Raw genomic sequence first — 21,009 nt, forward strand, 5'->3', positions numbered from 1 at the left:
GGAGCGAATTAGGTGTATAATAAAATTAGCCCCTTCTAGTGCTCGTCATTCATGTCTGTCTGTGATAACGAAATTCAGGTTGGCGGATATGTTGTAGGCTCATCTTTGATTAGTTGAAATGCAATTACCCTATTATTATGTGTATTATTGTACATAGCAAATATCTCGCACTGTTCATTGTTGCTAACTTTGACCTCGTTGTGACCTTTTAATGTATTTCTTCTATCGTTACCATGGCAACGAGAGTTGGTCAGTTTCAACGAATCTTGGAATAATAATACAATTCGCTCCTTTGATAGCATGTTCCACTTAAAAAAAAATTAGAAGAAGACTGTCAATTAAATTTGCCAAAATACTAGATAGAAAAAAAGAAAGAAGAAAAGTTAAGGCCCCAATTTGGCAATATTGCGTTAAATATAAATATAATTGACTACAGCTCATAAGGCTTCTCATTTGAAAAGTACTGTAATTAATGTATAACATCTGGTTTCAAATGAGTAATGATGAAATTATTAGATAAATGTTAGAAGAACCTGAAAATAATATATATATATATATTCATATTGAATATACTACTAACTTAATGCTCTGTATTTTGTAGGTATTGTGGATTTCCTTCTTATATCATACCGGTTTGCTGCAGTAGATGACATTATTTGTACGGCAGAATTTATTCCTGAAGCGTACAAAATGGCCAAAACAGGTCTGGAAGATGCTTCTTCAAAATATCGTGTATCACCGAAAAAGATAATTGAAATAACAAGTAATCCTCAAAAGACTGTTCCTATCCTGGCCCGAGATTTTAGTAAACTCAGTATTGGATCAGAAACTTCGAGTGTAGCAGAAACGGATACCAGTGGCGGTCATCTAACATCTTTCAGTGCTGAAGACTTTGTTAAGACTGCCCAAGATGATGAACAATTGACTTATTTTAGTGAGTCGAGTGATTCAGGTGATGAAGAGGAGGAAGATGATGATGATCAGGAAGACGAAGATGATGAAATCAATAAGATATTGAATCCAGATGCAAATGAATTTGAGCCACCTCCTGAAAGAGGTTTACCCAACGATGAGACTAGAGCAACTACGGAATTGCAGGCCACTGCCAAGATTCTCCAAAACCTAAGTGTAAATGACAAGTTTATGGATAATTTCCCACCTCTCTCTGACATATCTTTCCCTTCTCTGAGTTTAGCAGACAGTGAAAAAATAGCTGCTGAATTTGGTCTTACTCCTTCCTCTCCTAAAACCTCAAAAACAAATGCAGATATTGTAAATGGATGGAGTGCAGGTGAGGAGGTTGAAACACCCAAAATGTTGTCATCGATGACAAATGCATTATGGACACCAAATGATTTTACCACAGAAACAATGGTTCAGCAGTTGAAGGTGATTATTGCTTTCAGTACTTCTTTTAATTTCGTTTTTTCAGTTTAGACGTTAAGTATCTCCAATACATATATGATACGTGTACAAAGAATGAAAAGATGCACGAATGAACTGCGAATCCAATCTTGATCTCCAGCTTACAGTGCTGAATGTATTAACCATTACGTTACTCAATCCATTTCCTGCCTAAACAATCTTACATTCTTTCAATGTTAAGGTCGCAAAAATAGCCGAGCACAGACCTCAAGAATTTAAGAATGTATAACTGTTCAGAGAACGGACTGACTAGCCTAGTGGTTAACACATCGACATAGTAAACCGAGATTCATGTTCTATTCTCAGTCCAGTCATATATATCATGGAATCTGTGGTTACAGAGGAATTGATGTGATACAAAATAAATCCCTGGTTTATTTTAAATATTAATTTTCTTATCACGGTGCGTATTAAGTTTCTTGTTTCTTAAGTATAGATTTTGGTACCAGTCAAAAGTAAAGAAATTCAGTCTATTAGTTAAATTGCATAAAGACTAGTGTACCATACGCAGTAGAAACTACTAAAGTTTTTTAACGCAGGGGGAAGGTGTCATTCCCTTGTCCTTAACTGGTTTGAACTGACAATAGTAAGCCTCCATTGGGAAGCTTTCTCCATTTTTTGCAAAATCGGTTGTTAGGAAATAGTACAAGTAAAGATATTGTACACAGTGAAGCACCCAAATGTTAAGACAGCACACCGACACTACGTTTCGATGACCTCCTGTCACCTTCACTATGCGTGATTTTTTTTAGGAAGAACTTATACTGCTAGTAAAACTCATATTTTTATCAGTGTCTTCCAGTTGTTGGAAAAAGGTCACTGGCGTCGGTATGCCGTTTTGTCATTTGGATGCTTTAGTCAGTATAATATTTTTACTTTTAAAAAAAAATAGCTGAAATACCCATTCTTTGCACGGAAAGAATAAGGTTCATTGCAATATACCATATTTGGAAGTAAAGAAAAAAGTGAAATAAGTGAATAACGAAGAGCAACCCTTTCGTCATTAACCGTGTCAATTCCCGTGTTAACTGACTTAGGCTTAAATGTCAACACATATGTCATCTATCAGCTTTATGATTGGATACTAATATCGATGTTTATGGGTATGTTGTTTCACCTCCGCCCCTCAACCCCCATGATGATGGGGCTAAAGTTGGACTTGAATATCGTTAGGGGTATTACTATTCATCTCAGCGTCCCCGAAGACTAAATTGGACATTAATATATGTAATTTTGGATGTTATTTTTCTTCTGTTCCCCACCACGATGGCAATGGGGCTAAAGTTGGACTTGAACGTCGTCGAGAGTGTTACCATTTATCCAAGCGACCCCGAAAACTATGGATTCGACATTAATATCGGTCATTTTGGGTACCATATACACCCGTGTAACGGCTCCCCATCCTATTTTGCTCTTATATTCCTGATTTTCAAACAGCCCGTGCCCCATCCCCGGTAAATGTTCAGAAGAAACTTCACGCGTTCTTGTGACCGATCCAGACCCATTCACAGGTAAACAACGCGTTGTTGATTCGATAAATCACGGCGCAACAAGTGGAGGTGGGGACAAACGAATGAAAATTTAAACTCATCTCTTTCCTATTTTTATAATATCCTCGACTTTTCAAAACCTGTTTGCCGATTGAAGGATGAATCATCTCCCGCACTGCACATCGGAAAGGCGGAGGCGGAAATTCTTCAAGTTCATTCTGTCAATCAACTATTTTCATGATTCATTGCACAGAAATCTTGTCGAAACTGGATGCAAAAGTGAGTGGGGAAGAATTGATAAGCTATTTTTGAGAAACTGGAATGTAGCCTTGTTCAGCCACCTTACAGGTGACTCATAACTGGACTAGCGTCTGCAAGGAAAGGTCTGATCAACGGAAGAAGCAGAAGTCTACTGCATTTTGGATTTAGGTTATGAAAGCAGGTGTTCCTAAATTAACATGGGGAAGCTTGCAAGTTACACAGTTGGGTTCAACGTCCGAGTGGTGCATTCGCTAAAGAACATGGACAGCGTATTGCTACTTGTTTTTATGTTCAATTGTTGGATTACAATGCATTATTGTCTTTCAGTAGGATACTTTTGTTTTATCTATAGATATATTCAATTAGTCCAGTCATTATACGAAATTTTAGAAAAAAAATTCATACAAGCAAGGGACTTTGTATGAACATTGTGTATATCTTTCAGACTCAAAATATATAAAGTCCCCAAAAATAAAAGTTGTGCTCAAGCCGCCACCATGGAAAATGGCGGAACACCCAATATTTAAGAAGGAAGTCGCAGATTTAGGTTTAAAATAATATAGCAAGAACACTAATTGGTCAATTGGTATAAATTATACCTCGTTAGAATCGCAATGAAATAAGCTTTCATACGACATATAGCAATCGTTCGTAGTACCTATTAAAGGAAAGTTATGGCGGGAAATATTTAAGATTGTGCCCAAAATTCCGTTTTTTTTGTATATTTTCAGTTGTAATATGGCAACACTGCATGGAATTCATACACAAAAATATTGTGCAAGTACACTACTATATAATAAATATATTATGAAAGTTACACATCATTACGACGAAACCAAAGGGAATAATAATTTGCAGTTCTTATAATTGCGTTTGTCTGAACTACGTAAAGAACTTTATAACAACATTTCGCAAAGAGATTTTTTTTTTTTTTTTCACCATTCCACCTGCAGCCATAAATGAGTTACTTATATCTCGAATCACAATAAAATGGACATTGAATTGGTGTGCCGTTGTTGTTTAAAGTGTTTAATATAAGGAAGTACTGGAGGGAATTTTCGGAAAGTTAACTAAAAATTCCCTCTTTTTGAATTATTGTTGTTATAGAGAGGCAACACTGCATAGAAACAAAATCCAAAAGTTGTAAACAGATATTAAACATAATTTTGGAAGTGTCCAGTCTTTCCAGCAACAATAGGAGATCACAGTATTCGAGCTCTTACTGTATCGTAATATACGAAAGAAAAAGTGAAATTGCAGTGAAGGCTTTGTTATTTCTTCAAAATTTGTTAGAAAAGTATCGAAAATTTTGTTATACCACTTTTTTACATTTCTCAAGTAAAAGGTATGAAAGAAGAGGTAGATAAATTTATAATATTATAATTTTATATATATATTCCCGATCTTGATAAAACAAAATGCTGTCGAGCTATGACAATATAGCATCGATCATTTCATATCATAGGTTAGCCCTGTGGTTTTCTAAAGGCTGTCACTAACATTATCTTCCAAATTGTTATCGAAGACTTCTGTACGATTGACGCAAGATAGTCCTTAACATGTGGCACACATTGGTGAACAGGCCACTCCCGATTTTAAACATTCACAATATTTGTTAGTGCATAATATTTTAAGTACACAAAACACTAGTTTGAGCAGTCCGGGTGTTGCAGGTTGTTCTGAAAAAATCATGGGATTCTTGATCATCCATCTCCATAATGTTGGGTCCAGCATGTTTTCCATCCAATGTTGGATTTGTAAGTAGATCCAGTAAGAGTGCTGTGAAGTATCAAAAGCTTGATATACTTGTTTGGCTATTACATTACTGTACCTGTAATACCTTCGAGGTTCTCACTCTTACAACCATACAACTGAAGTAGATTTTTTTCTCCTGAAGTAATTTCATCTTTCAAAGTCGAAGACAGATTGAAAATCTTTAAAGTCGACCGAAGTTCGCAATCTTTCTAAAGAATATTTAAAGCTTTTATTTTACTTTGTTGTAGAGGCCTGAAGTGGCATCACATCCAGAAATAGCATGAGCAAAATGAAGAACACCACAAACCTCAAGCAGAAGAGCCTTTTGGTCTGGAATATTGAACAGTTTTTGCATCTTTTCCATGCTTTGAAGCTGGTTTGAAGAAATACATTTTGTCAGACAGAGAAGACTTAGCAGTGAGAAGATAAAGCAAATCAATATCGTGACCAACCATAACTCCATTCTTTCCAGTGTTTATTTATCTGTGGCTACTGAGACAATGAAACTGTCTGCATCAGATTCTGCTTAATAAATATCTGTGTTTGATTCTCGGCAGTGACTTGTGGTGAAGAGTTTAGATTTATAGATGTTCTCTTAGCAGCTCTCCTTTGCTGTTCACATCTCGTTATGGTGGGATTGGTTGGATATCCATCAAACACGATAGTACTGTACATGATTCTCCATAATGTGATTTTATGTAATAAATGTAGCTTTTGATTATTGTAAGTTGTAGGTCTTGGTCACACCATGGTAGATTTAAAACATTTGAAAAGCCTTTTTATTTTTTCTTATTGATACACTATCAAAAAAAGAATGATGGTTTCGGTGCAAGCTCGTACTTTTGAAGCACCTTCTCAGTTCCTGAGGATCTTTAACAACAACAATTATCCTGCTAAAAAGTTGTTGCTCGTATTGATAGATATTGTTTCATTGTTTATGATAATCCCAGAGTTTAACGCTGTAAGGGGAATTACTTTATCTTTCCTGTGAATGATTACAGTCCCAAAATCTTTTTCCTCTTTTGCTGCTAAGAAAGGTATTCTCTTTTCTATGGTTTGATCACAAATTACTGTATCATCTGCACTAGTCTTGACGCGATGTTGATTAGTTCTTAAAATTCTTGATGAAATGGATTATGTTCCAAGAGCCACTTGCCAAAAGTTTCCGCCTCCCTGTAATCACGAATCTGCCGGGAGATTCGCTCTTCCTTATGCTGCTCAGTTTCTTTACTACTTTTGATATTTCCATACTAAGTGGTGAGGAAGAAATTCATCGTAACAAAGTCTCATTTGTTATGCTTCTACCATGAGTAAGTTCCCCTACAGATTTTATCGGGCGATTCGGTGATTGCTGTATAACCATATCAGTGGATACTCCCGATCAATATCTTTCAGAATAAGGAACGGAGAATATTATTTCTTTTGTAAACTTTTCGAAGTTTTGTGCTGACATTCGATGTTCGTATTCAAGTACCAACTGAAGATACAGGTGAACAATTTTTGAGTACAAATTGTGGCCTGGTGCATGAAAGGTAAATATCATAAGTTTAAGTATCTCCACATGCTTTCTCCAGTTTCCAGTTCTTTCCGCTGCAATGAATTCCATGACCACCACAATTGGCTCATATACAGAAGCCACAATTTTGCGGTTCGAGTTTTTTCCTCTGCTCTTTTACAGATTTTATTTAAGTAAACTACCACTTGGACACATGCCTTAAACAATGTTAATTCAGCCAATGACTTTTCACTCTCTCTTATTATTGTATTAAAATAATTGCTTTTTGATTCACTATATCTTTCATATAAGTAATAAAACAATGCACAAAATATTAGATGTGCTCTCAAGACTCGAGAGAAAGCATGACTTGAAATAAGGTAGGGAATTGTGTTTTTAGCATACACGCTTGATCACAGTTCCTCAATTTTGCTGCCTCTCATGATATAACCTATCGAAACTAAGAAACTCATTAGTAAGTGCAAGCCACCCAATCTTACAATGACTGTTGAAAGTGTGCTCCCAACTACCGCTGACATAATTTCACACGCTTTTACAAAAAGAGGTTGGTCGAAAGTAACAATATATTATTTGTTTTTAACAATTCACTGTTCATTTCGATATTTTGTATCTCCAAATCATTTAAGAAAGATGTAACTGGTTTCTTGTAATGCACAATATTTATACTATTCAGTTGAGGGTTTGTTTTCTTTTTCACATTTCGGATATTAGGCGATAGAGTTGATATCGCTTGAGTTGGGGTTGTGCACTTTATGCCACCAAGGATATGAACAGTCCCCTTACCATGTAGAGTACTCTTGTTTACATCTGTATTGTCAAACACAAAGTGCATAAGAGAATTGTCATCTATGTCAGGATGGGTACTTTCACTTGCACAGTTTTATTGGTGTCTATTTACAATATTCTGATCTTGTTTCCATGCAGTGTTGCCTCTCTATAACAGCAATAATTCAAAAAGAGGGAATTTTTAGGTTAACTTTCCGAAAATTCCCTCCAGTACTTCCTTATATTAAACACTTTAAACAACAGCGGCACACCAATTCAATGTCCATTTTATTGTAATACGAGAGATGAGTAACTCATTTATAGCTGCAGGTGGAATGGTGAAAAAAAAATCTCTTTGAGAAATGTTGTTATAAAGATCTTTACGCAATTCAGATAAACGCAATTATAAGAACTACAAATTATTATTCCCTTTGATTTCGTTGTCATGATTTGTAACTTTCATAATATATTTATTATATAGTAGTGTACTTGCATAATATTTTTGTGTATGAATTCCATGCAATGTTGCCATATTACAACTGAAAATATACAAAAAACGGAATTTTGGGCACTAAATCTTAAATATTTCCCGCCATTACTTCCCTTTAATAGGTACTACGAACAATTGCTATATGTCGTATGAAAGCTTATTTCATTGCGATTCTAACGAGGTATAATTTATACCTATTGACCAATTAGTGTGCTTGCTATATTACTTTAAACCTAAATCTGCGACTTCCTTCTTAAATATTGGGTGTTTCGCCATTTTCCAAGATGGCGGCTTGAGCACAATTTTTATTTTTGGGGACTTTATATATTTTGAGTCCGAAAGGTATATCGTCGTCGGCAATTCAAAACCTGCTATGTGACATTTTCGGCCGTTTCGAGATAATAGTATTATCTGGTGCAGCTTTTAGACTCTTTTAGACTCTCTAATTTATTATTACTTGAGAAGGTATCTAGTTACTTGCATCAAATATTACTTATAACATCACTTTTATAAAGCGAAAAATCTAACCAGGATACTGTTTTTCGTTTCTCCTGAAAAATTTATAAAAATGCACATAGCAGGTTTTGAATTGCCGACGACGATATACAATGTTTATACAAAGTCCCTTGCTTGTATGATTTTTTTTTTTCTAAACCTTTATTTTTGAACCTATAATGACTGGACTAAATGTGGAAGTTTTTACACCAATTATCTATCCATAAACCAGTAGCAGCTCTTGAGAGAAGTCGCATTGGTAAAAATTAATTTAATCGCTACAAGCTAAGGAAAGAGAACTTACCTAATAACCTACTTCTTGTTTACATTAGTTAGTTTTCTTCCCTTAGCTTGTAGCGATAAAATTGTAATTTTTACCGATGTGCTCTCTCTCATTAGCGCCTCTGCTATGAATAGTGGAATACTATTTTCCATTACTACTTGTATGTATGGACTCTTAACTGGTCTCTCTGAGATGAAGCATATGCACTGTCTAGTAATACGTCTACCTCATGAGTTTTTATTTCCTTTTACAGGAAGCTGCTACAAAATGTGTACAAACTGATCCTCATCCGGACACGTTGGAAAGGGAAGCTTTAAAAAAGAAATTAAAGGAAATAAAAGAACAAACCCAAAAGAAGACAGAAGCATTAGAAAAGGCAATAGCTGATTGTGTGAAGAAAATTAATGTAAGATTTTTTTTTAAAATAATAGTAAGCGTTTATAAAGGTAAAATTAATGGTAATTAGTAAGATAAGTTACTTGAGCCTTGCATATTTTGATTGGTTAGCACGTTCGTCTTTGTTACGCGTGGTCGCTGCTTCATTTTCCGATGGAATGTAGAATTTTATATATTGAGGCAGTCCTGGAGCTATTGAAAGAAAGGCAGAAGTAATGGTGCGTAGTCGATACTCTAATCACGCATCACATAAACGTGCATCGATAATTTTTTTTTTTTCATGAGCTCATAGTTCTTCGCTTTGTTGTAATGTATGTTTCTAAAGTGTATTTAATATATTATGTGTAATTATGTACATTTTTTCTTTAAATGAATATCAATTTCCTCTTGTAGCTTTCGAGTTTAGTTTGGAATTGTGTTCTGCGTCATTATGAAACGCCTATATTATGAAAGACGGAACCTACTATTAACGTGGACTAGAAGTCTGCACGGGCCGGAATTTTTAGCTAATAATGTGAGGCCCGACCGGAATCCGAAATATGTTTTAGCATTTAGACTTGATCTCGTATGATAGTCAAATGAGCCCGAAATAAGGCCGAATTACAGAAATTTAATAATTAACGTAAAATTGTATTTTTATTTACAGCGATTAGAGGTTTAATTTTGCAGCTGTGCTTTAAAAGTTCTCCAGAAAGAACGGTACAATAAATATCGTTGTACAGTATATTTACAAAGTTAGGCCCGAAAAAGACCGAGAAATATGGTTGAGTATTTACAAATTTACGGTTCGGGCCCGAAGTGGTATATGGAGTCCGACCTGCGGGCCGGGTCGGGCTTAAGCCCGCGAGCTCGGCTCGAGCACGTGCAGACCTTTAACGTGAACTCCGAACCACGAATGGGGCTTGAATTCGGTGCAGTTGGTGGGTGCATGGATGACCAGAAGACCAATTCCCTATAGTATAGGCCGTTTCCCACTAGACCATCCCGCCTCCGAGAGCTGGATTACAGGACCACACCCTTGGTCCCTGATTGTAGGCAATCTTCCTTTCTTTAAATTACAGGAGAAAGAGAGTGAAAGGTAGGAAGATAAACTAAAGACTGGTTATTTGTAACGGTCTGCCGTATTCGAAGTAGTGCTCGGTTGTTAATGGTGGAAGATCGAATCCCAGGTCAGAGTCGGAATAGATAACTGGAGAGATGAAAACATACGGGCATGACATCATAAAATAGTGAATCTAACACTAATAATCTGAAGTAGTCGAGAAAGAGCTGAGATGAATGAGCAGTAATAATGAAACGAAAGACAATGTAGGTGAAGAAAAACAAATGATGATTAATAGCATGTATGCATGTGAAATCGTGTTGATAGTGGTAATAGTACGAAATTTGTGCTTTCGTATGCGAGGTCTCGGACCATCCTTTGGTTGCGTTAGAATGGGTAGTTTTCAACCAGATCTAAAATTCAACATTTCAGTCTCACTAACCCAATATATATGATTATTAGGATATTAAGGTTAGGATTTTGATTTCTAGGCTTCCGACATCTATGGCCATGTTAGCCCGTCATGTTTTAGGGATGACGTCCCTTGGCGATCACACTATCCGAGGAAAGGGAAGGAAGGAAGCGGCCTAGGACCTAGTTAGGTACTACCCCGGCATTTGCCTGGGGTGAATGAGGAAAACCCAGGAAAACCTCATGCAGGATGGCTGGTCTGAAAAAGCTTTTTACACTTTTTCGACCGAGTGCTCCCACCGGGAGTCGAACCCGGGACCGCTCGCACGGAATATATAGTTGTCTCTCTTAACTCGAGAGGTGTCACGCACTCTCTCTATTTACGTGAAACATCTGTACTGTATTGATTCAAAATAGAAGACGCTAGCTTATAAGTTGAAAGAAAAGACTAATCGGGAAAATGCGTGCTCGACAGGTTTAATAATTTGTGCAAGATGAAATTGCAGGTTCGTTGCCAACTAGCAACACCCTCAGGAACGAAGGACGTAACATAGATATATCAGAAACCATTTTTGTGCACCTTATGTGTTGAATAATTGATACCAGAATCATACCTGTCTTGCCTTAATAATATAGTTATGCGTGGATAATTTAGTTTGACGTTAATAGAATATGTATATTAATGAATCAGTATAACCATCAGTTCTCCTTCAGATCACAATTATGACTACATAGATCCAACTATGCCTATTACTTCATTTATGTTAAATCAAAATTATAATAGTTGATTCAATAAAATACTCACTTGGACACAACGTGTATGCAAGCCACCATTAAAATCATATCTCACAGTATGGTGCAATAGATACTTTTATTTTCAATCGAATGGTCAGACTTAAAAGGTAAATATCTACATCAATGCTATTTTGCCACGCATAACGTTATTTAACGACATCGGTATTTTCGTGATATATATATCGTATTAAGATGTTAGACATATGAAAGCTAAAGCATTGGAAGTCTCTTAGTTTCAGGACCTACTGTTTAATGGTACATAATTATTTTGTCACTCTCCACGACAGAGAACGTGATGTTTTATGCAAAATAAGATCAATGTACTAATTAGATATATTAAATGACACTGTGTCGAATAAGAATTATTTCAAATCAGTATCGCTTTTATGCTTATGTTGCAATTCTAAATTGTAGTATATATGTCTTCGATCGAAGTCTAAACATGAAAAGGAAAGAAAGAACAAAACTATGGCAACGAAATTAGAATCTTATGCGCCAGTATGCAAACCATAAAAGATACTGACACACGAATCACGACATATCACAGAACAAATACTAAATAATTGCGTGAGTCTTACTCGGTGCTACAAAATTGATAACACAATTAACAAGTAATTAACTGACTAACGATCTGTTACAGAGTTACAAAGCCGATTTCAAAGGATTTTCACCAGTATCTCCATTGAAATCTCGAGAACGGTTGTAGATTGCATTTCGTCACGCTTAAATTGTACGAAGCTGACCAGCAGCATAAAAAGTTATGGAGATAACTGAAATAACAAGTACGAGCTTCTAAATACATGTTGTTTAACCCTTTTTAACGATTTTCTTGGAAGAATATAAAATTACCGTTTCCGGGTGCATCGGTTCAACTAGGTCTCGTGTTTGGGAAAGTCTGTTATTGAGAGACGCTAACGATCATTTTTTTTTCTTCTAGGCATACTTTTGTGGGAAATTTTCTGTTATTGGAGGACATGGTGGCTCAGTGGTAGAGCGCTTAGCTCTGGTGCGCGGGGTCGCTGGTTGGATCTCCGACCAAGTAAATTTGTGCTTGACAACATGGATTTTCTCAGAGTACTCCCGTTTTCTCCCATTTTCTCATTCCACCAATTCCATTAACCTAACGAACATAATGATGGAACATTAAATTTGAATATTTCATTTCGTTTCATTTTTATTCTGTTCGGAGGTAAAATAAATGAAATCACGATTGTACGTCACTTGTGTAGGGCACATCCATTAGCATGTAATTGCAAAAGAACTATTGTTTTTACTCTTCCCTCGGCCAACCCTGTTAAATTCCGAATTCTCCCTAGCCCTCCTCCCCCCGCACACATCATGCACCTCTCCCTTTCACGACAGTCCATGAATGCCCAAAGGCTGTGTGTGGGTACAAATCCTTTACACTTTCTTAACATCAGCAGTTAAGGAAGTGATGTCAGTACTACGCTTCCTCCTTTATTTCTCTTGATTGCTCCAGACTGAGCGGATGAACCTCAGAGCCGCATTGGAACAAGAGTAGAACAAAAAAAAAAAAAAAAAAGAAAATCCCTCCCCTTACCGGGCTCCTCAGCTGACAGGAAAATACCTTTCTTTGTACAGAGGGGTAAGATAATGTGCAACAAACTGGATGAAGTGATAGTAAACATGAAATTAAGCAAAAAGTATCTAATGAATTAGGTCAAAAAAAACATCGTTTTCACTTGAGAGGGGTCGAAAATCTGCGAAAACTTTTATATAATGTCGAATTCTCACGAACGCGGAAGAGACATCGCTGTCGGGTCAATATATTACACTGAAAATCGCATCCGACAAATGGAATTACGTACAGAGGGAAGGGGAGTGGTCGCCACAATATCGGAATCCACACAGATGGGAAATACGTGTGTAAATTCTCCATCTTTATGTAGGGATCCCTGTGTCACGGGAACCACTCTACTTCCACCTGCACACCATTGCATTTCGTTGCGATTTTCAGTGTAATCTCTTGACCCGACAGCGATATCTTTTCCGCGTTCATGAGATATTCGACATTAAACATTTTCGCAGGTTTCTCGACGTCTCTTACGTGAAAACGATGCTACTATCGACATATGTTCATTAGACACTTTTTGCTTAATTTTTATCTCTACCATCTCCTTCTCCAGTTTGTCAGTATAAATTTTTATCATCCTGTATGAAGATCCTTCCTCCCCAGCCCTTTTCCACTGTGAAATGGAGTGAATAGGCTGCGAGAAAGCAATTTGGCTATATATTTATTTGGGAAACGTCATTTAGATTGTGTTGAGTGAACTAATGATTTTGCGTAACGAATGTTATGAAATGGGACAAGTCTACTGTTTGCTGCTTAAGGAAGCGGTTTAACCGCGTTTTGATTGTTCGGAAAATTTATTTATGACAGTTAGTGGAGACGAAAGGGACCGTAGCTGCAATGAATTCAACTTAGGAGCAACGACCTTCATAAACCAAGGAATTGTAAATTTGATGTTTCAAATTTTCCATTAATCGAAACTCCTACTGATAGAAAAACGGACAGTTAAATTATATTGAACAAACTCCATGGCTCTGGATAAGTAAAGTAACAAATAAAACACAGTTCTGACCAGAGCAGAATGAAATATATTAAAAACTATACTTACAATGTGTTACAGTTTCAAGGACCTAACGTCCTCTTCATCAGACACAAACACTCATCAGTCGAATGTTTGTGTCTGATGAAGAGGACGTTAGGTCCTTGAAACTGTAACACATTGTAAGTATAGTTTTTAATATATTTCATTCTGCTCTGGTCAGAACTGTGTTTTATTTGTTAAATTATATCTTCTTGAGTAATATAGAAAATTGGACAATTAAGTACAATATACCTGTCTTAGTAATACAGAAAAAATAGTTAAGTACAGTATATCTTTTTCTGAGTAATATAGAAAAACAATCAGTAAAGTATATCTTCCTCAGTAATATAACTATGTTTATTTCATGATAAAAATATGTGCATAACCTCAGTCAATTTGGTTTCGTATGTATTTGCAGGAGCAAGGAAAACAGCATACTCTTGCTATAGAAGCAGAAAAGAAAGAAAGCGAGAAGTTTAAAAATGAATTAGCTAAAGCATTGAACGAAAAGAAAACTGATCTAGAGACTATACAAAAGTTACGTCAAGAAAATGCTAAAATTAAACTTAATATGGAAGAAGCAGTACGCATTATAACAGAACAACTAAAGGAGGAAAAGTAAGTAATAATTATAAGATCAAATAATAATTACGATTAATGCATAGATTTAAGATCTTCATTAATGGTGCATAATGTGCATAATGTACTTCTAAGCATTGTTTAGTCCTGGCAAGGAGCAGAGAATTACAACTACTTAAGTAATACTACAGAAAAATGTACTTGTAGGGGAGATAAAAGTCACAAAAGACATCAATAAATATCATTCAGTAATGTTTAATATATATATATATATATATATATATATATATATATATACTAAAACAACTATAAAAACTGAAGTTTTGAGTGAAAGTGAGGCTTCTAGATTGCACCAAGTACCCATTTTAAAACAAGCAATAGTAAAACAAGAAAAATTTCTTGACTGCACAGGGCATCGAACCCTGGTCTTTACCGACTGAGCCATTCTATGTTAAATCAACACAATTTTCAAATTCTATCTTAGCTTGCCAGATTCTGATGAATTTCGGTACAGTTGTTGGTATCATCGGAAAATGACAAAACTAATATTGTAGGTTGATGGTGTGAACTAGTTTCGAAATCACAGGTCCTCCAAGTTCTTAAAATTTACCAAAAATTGCGTGTGTGACGTTTCTTCGATTGACATTTGCGGCTGACCCAAAAGATCTAGGACATTGGGTAAGGGATCAGTTGTAAAGCTTATGAAAAGAGCTTTCAAATGGTATATAAAACATTTATTTAAAAAAAAAAAATCAAAATTTTTAATTTGATATTCTTTAAAAAGCTGTTTTGAAAATTTTAAAAAAAATATACAAAAAAAGAAAAAATGTACCCAGGACTGTTATGTACGTTGGGATCATTTGTTACAAGAGCTCTCCAGTTTTAAGCGTTGAGTATAAAATCACTTTAATTTAGGTTCTGTTATAAAATGGATGAAAATATAATTTTGACATCAGAGGGGGAGTAGGCACCCCCTGGTGACTACGTCTGCTACATACAAATGCTATTATAAATTAGATCAAATAATACAAAGTTATCTTCTTCGGTATAGAAAAGAATAGCTGCCCCCAAATATTTTCTTTGGTCCTCCGTTTGACCCCCCCCCCCCCTTTTAGGAAATTAAAGCTTTTGTCGTCACTGTAGTGTATTATAAAGAGGAAACAAAAACAGAGCATGCCAGCTACGTTGTAATTTTGGAGTGTCTTGAACACAATACTACGGCTATTTACTGCTTCCAGCAGAAACTTGTGTTCTTGAGACACCAGCTTAGACTGTAAAAGATATACTACTATTCTGATGAATATAGTGCGCAGCACAAGAATAAAAGGAACTTCTTAAACTTAAGCATAGCGGATTTTAGCATAGACGTTAAATGGCATTTTGCTGCAGCAGCTCGTGGAAAAAGGTGTGATGCATTTACTAGCACAGGCAAGAGGTTGGTAGCCCGAGCAAGTCTGCAGCATCCATATGATAAGGGACAATTTTGGCTTGGCAGCGGCATTATTGGACTACATTTTGCATTCACGTAAAGAAGAATTCACCATGTCATCAATATTCCTATAAGATTGCTTCAGCAAAGTACAAACAATTCCAAGAGCAATGTGTTCATCCCTTGTAGCTTCAAATATTCCTTTTTTGTCAAGGTATTTTCATACTGCCAGAGTTCGTTTTAACAGATACTCATCAAGTTGGATAATAAACTAGCAGTGACAAATATAAGCGGATACATAACTCCAAATGTATAACAAGTGGTGTCAGGCATATATTTGGGGAAGGGTGAAGAGCAAGATAAAGTGAAAGTGACGTTTCTCTATCCAGCTGGCCCATCTCAATCTTTTTTACGTATCATAGGAAGCCAGATGTTCTTTGGATTCATGCAGTGGATGTACTATATGAGGTACCCTGTAAACCCAACAGGACGATTATATGCCTTGGCTGACAAGAATGTAGCCACAACCGATAAAGCCTTTCAAGTTCACTCCAAACGTAAGTTGTGAGTATATAGAGAATACTTGAACTGCTAAGGACAAAAGCTTGGTCAGTGTTCTTTCTTGACACTGGTATGTTATTAATTTGATTTTAATCCATCCTTATTCCTTTAGTGTGATTTTACTACTTTACTATTATCCCTGATAATAATAATAAAAAGGTATCATGATCTGTATACGAAAACAAGCAAACGAAAGTGGTATGATTTATTCTCTAAGTGCAGAAACAAGAACAAAAAAATTATATAATAAACTCGAAAATGGCTACTATTCAGGTCCGGAGAAATCTCTCCACAGTGATTTGCAGTACTTTTGGTTACAATTTAAAAATAAGAAATCAAGCAATGTTGATAGTATTTTACATAACAATTTTTTATGTTCTGAGAAGCAAAAAATATCCAATGCGTTTGTGGATCATTTCCAAAACAATCTTTTCAGGTTCTGTAAATATAAGCCTTTTATCTTAAGCAGACTTTAAGAATGGTAATGTAAGTGGAATTCCACACATAACTACTTCTGACATCATAGAAGCTATAAAGAATCTTAAACCGCTTTGTGCAGGTTTGTATCCGGCGTTGGTCCGGATTGTATTCCAAATTATGTAATTAAGGCATGCTCAGATCATCTTTCATTTGTATTAGCAAATATACTCAACAAATCTTTGAAAACAGGTATCTTTCCAGAAGTATAGAAAACGTCTTTCATAATTCCAACATGTATAGGGAGAGAAAAAATAACGCTATTAACTATAGATCTGTTACAATTTTAAACTCATTTAGCAGAACTTTTGAAACGATAATTCATTGTATTTCAACTGAAAATCAAAGCTAGTTGAGTCTTAAAATGAATTTATTTAGCAAAAATCACAAATCTGGTTGAATTTACTGAATATATAAGCTTTGCCTTGTAAATTAGGAGAGAAGTAGATGCGATATACATAGATTTAAGTAAAGTTTTTGACACGGCAGTCTACACATGTCCCATTGTTGTTAACTAAACTATCTAATATTCGATTATCTCCTAATGCTTAAAATGATTCAGCAGCTTTCTTATAGACAGGTGTTTTAATGTGAAAGTAAATGGTGTTCTATCAAAGGAATGGTTTGTAGAGAAAGGTATTCCACAAGGATTAGCACTAGGACCACTGGCCCATATCATTTCAAATCATACAGGGGGGTGTCTGTTGACCACCTAGAATTTGTATGAAAAATACATATGATAAAGATATTCATGGCCATTATGCCACAATAAAATACTTTGGCCTCGGGTGATTTGCAACAGTGTGACAGTCCCCACATCAAGAAAAATCACAGATTGAGTTATTTTTGCAGCGAAGTGAGGAAGTTTGCAATTTCAAGGTGTTATATAAAAAAGAACAAACAATGATGGAAACCACTTTCCTTTTTATTGTATACTATGCTTTCAAATCATACCAAACATAGATGAGAGGAGAAACAAAAGAATTCAAAAAGTGTGAAACCTGAAACAAAATATGTTGTACACATAATTTAGAAATATCCTGTGCCCAAATGAGGAAACATAGGATTGCTTTTTTGTATGGAACAAATACTATGGGGACGTGAGATTTCAGGAAAAATGTTCTGTCCTACCTGTACACTACAAGTGAGAATTTGCATTAAAAATTGAAATTTTCAGATTTTGGCGATTTTCAAAAAACAGTATCTTAAAAAAAATGATTTGCATAAAAATTACCCATACTGTGCACAGCATTGTTCTACAATCCTATGAAGACAGAATTGATATTATTTATGTGTGGAAGCAGATAATGGCATTGCTAAGGCATCGTGTGTAAATTAGTATGTAATAGCAAAGTCAAGGGAAAAACGTGTAGGATTATCACTACAGTACCAATGTTAGTAAATTTACTGAAAAGGAACTCGTTCAATAATTACAAAGACTAGTTTATTTTAGGTGGTGCTTTAAAAATTAATAGTTGATAGTGGTTGGTATAGCATGTTGATTAAAAAAATATCTGGTTTAAGAGAATCAGTCTCAGCTTTACAGAATGTGAAGTCATTGCTGAAACCACATGTCCCATATCTGGCAGAGTGAACTGTTTTCAAATCTCGACTGCACTTGTGGTGTATCAAACACCTCATACAGTTTTGAAATTGAAGCATCCGTAGTTTTAATCTGTTGCAGTTTTTTATCAACATGATACTTCATCCTCCTGCGCTTTACTTTGCTTAGTTATCAAAAGGCACAGAAGGATCCGAAACAAAAATTCTAACATTGAAAGCATTTATAGTATCAACACTGGGGACAAACACAACACGTGGCTTTTCACACACTTCTTTTTCCGGAGGAGTGCTGTCACGTGCACTAATTTCTTTTCTGTAACGATTAAAACAATTTCTCCATATGTTATGTGTTGATAATACATTTACTTGGGGTCCTAGATATTCTTGCAGTGGTCCAGCAAGATCATCATCGTCGTGAAACTTCGTTCATTTTGTTCATGCAAAATTTTCGTGTGTCTCTTTTCATAGTCTACACATGTCACTCTGTCCCTGTCAATGATGATAATACTCGAGGAGCTACATCATTTTTTTTTTCTTTGTGCTATAATAAAACATAATAATGTTAGTATCGGTAAAGTGCTTATAAAAGAATTTATTTGCAATCTGAACAAGTTTACTAAGAACATATCTGTTTTTCGGCCCACCAAATTTGAAAAATGTTCTTTTAATGAGACAAATGTTGCAGTTTTCTCACCCTGCATAATTCTTTTATATTCGGCGTGATCGAAGATAGTCGAAGTCTCATGTCAGGTTCAGCATTTAGTTGATTGCGGTACCTTGTTTTCGTCGCTGCATACAAGGAAAATTCCTGCTCACACATGCAAGTGCTGACAAATGGAAGAACCACGATAGCTTTCGCAGATAATTTCATGATACTCTTCCGTAATACTTCACCAAAGCTCCGCTAAAGGAAGAGTCTAAAAAGTACTTTATAGTGTAGAGTCAGATATGAACTAAAAGGTTTCTCATACTGCTGCGTCGTCAAGTTAGGAGGTTCTTCTGAAATTACAAAGGGATTCTTCACCCAAGAAAGCTCTTGCACGTTTGCATTTAGTTCTTTCGAAAAGTACTGCGTGACACTCAAACAGAACGTTAAAATGTTGGATTATCTCATCGTACAGCTTATCTGGGACTTGATCAGGACCCAATTCTTCACAGAATTCTTGAAGTACAGAGAAACATTCCACTGAACGGTTGCTTACATAGCTGCTCCAAAACTAAGATTTTCTCTTGAATACTGATATTTTGTCATGAGCTGAGAATATCATGTTTTGCCCTTTTATCCGTGAATAGTGTAATTTATTTTGGCAAAAATATCTGCCAGATAGCCAAGCCAGAAGATCCAGCATTTATTGTGCATACAATCTTGCAAGTCAAATGCGTGATCTGCAAATATTAATTTCAGCCCACAATTCAAACAGTTGAATTCAGTTGAACTGATGTCTTCCTACGCGATAACCACCTGACCTCAGTGTGGAGAAGTAAAGTTTGGTGGGTTCTTCCCAGAAGTTACAACGGAAATTTTCAAGCGATATATTTCTCACAGTACAATTGCGGTCATGTACCTCAATAATGTATCTGAATCAAAATTTTAAAATATATACTACGTATTTTGCATAAGTTGTCCTGTAGAAAACTGAAATAATATAGAAAGTATTCAAATTCCTACATGCTCTGCGTGCTTGTAAAGGAAATACATTTCCAGCGAAACAAGCAAAAGAAATATGAAATTTACTGCAGAACACTTGAATTGTTATTGGAAAAGAGTTAATCTGGTTACTGGGCACATCTACCAGGCAGTTTATACACTTTTACAAAACCTATTCGTTTCTTCCCTTACGAAATAATGTAGGTATGTGGGAGAAAAGATAATTTTAGTTATAAACTTTTTATTTCCCATATCGGTGAAATGTAAACTCTGACGAAAGAATTACAGATTTGCAAATGTGGAGAAACTGTTAGCGTGTTACGTGATGGAAGAAAATTGCCTTTTGCTCACAACTGGTAGTTACCAGAAAGCAACATATTCAAAATACTTGGATATTCAGTGTTAACTAAGGAATTTCATAGTATGTGAAGCACCATATATATCTTCCAACCAAGACCACCCTTAGATTTTTTTCTTGAGACAACTATTTTATTTTATGAGTTTCGTGGTTTCTTTCTTCATTATTCTCAGGTATTGTGAACCCTTGATCACTTCTTAGGAAGCGCCAAGGTTCTGCGGAGCGCATTTTGAGAAACCCTGATGTAGGCTAAACTGCATACATAGATCAGTAGAGTGAAATTACTAACCAAGTAAAGCTAGTAAATATGTTCCAGTAGTAATTTAGAAGAAAGCTGGCCAAACAGCTTTCAGTTGAATGATGTATGGTCAGCATATTGCGCTCACAACGATATTTCTGATTTTCTAAATCGAAGTCTGTAATAAGGGTAAACAAAATGGAATGGATTTCGAACAATAATAATTACCGTGACTGATTTTAGTTCAGAACGGTGATTTGAAGCAAGTATGAAGTATGAAAACGTACATAAACTGGACATAAAATGGAGCTTCCTTGTTGCTATATGGTTAGCATACGCACATTCGAATCGAGATATCTGGGTTCTATTACCTGTAGGAGCTTGCGTTGTTCGGTCCTATGTTAAGCAGCCGAAAGAGAC

At 35.7% G+C, this 21,009-nt stretch overlaps 1 protein-coding gene across 9 annotated transcripts in view; it reads left to right on the forward strand.

Annotated features, from left to right (window-relative positions):
* LOC145693750 (uncharacterized) overlaps positions 1-21,009 on the forward strand; it is a 290,468-nt gene that overhangs the window by 218,395 nt on the left and 51,064 nt on the right. For all 9 annotated transcript variants that reach the window (XM_081770043.1, XM_081770044.1, XM_081770042.1 and 6 more), the window contains 3 exons: positions 602-1,389; positions 8,734-8,886; positions 14,155-14,354. In XM_081770043.1, coding sequence (XP_081626169.1) covers positions 602-1,389; positions 8,734-8,886; positions 14,155-14,354 — 1,141 coding nt within the window. The remainder of the gene's footprint in view (positions 1-601; positions 1,390-8,733; positions 8,887-14,154; positions 14,355-21,009) is intronic.

The sequence above is a fragment of the Thermobia domestica genome, chromosome 1 (genome assembly GCF_964235325.1).
Source record: "Thermobia domestica chromosome 1, izTheDome1.hap1.1, whole genome shotgun sequence".
Lineage (NCBI taxonomy): Eukaryota > Metazoa > Arthropoda > Insecta > Zygentoma > Lepismatidae > Thermobia > Thermobia domestica.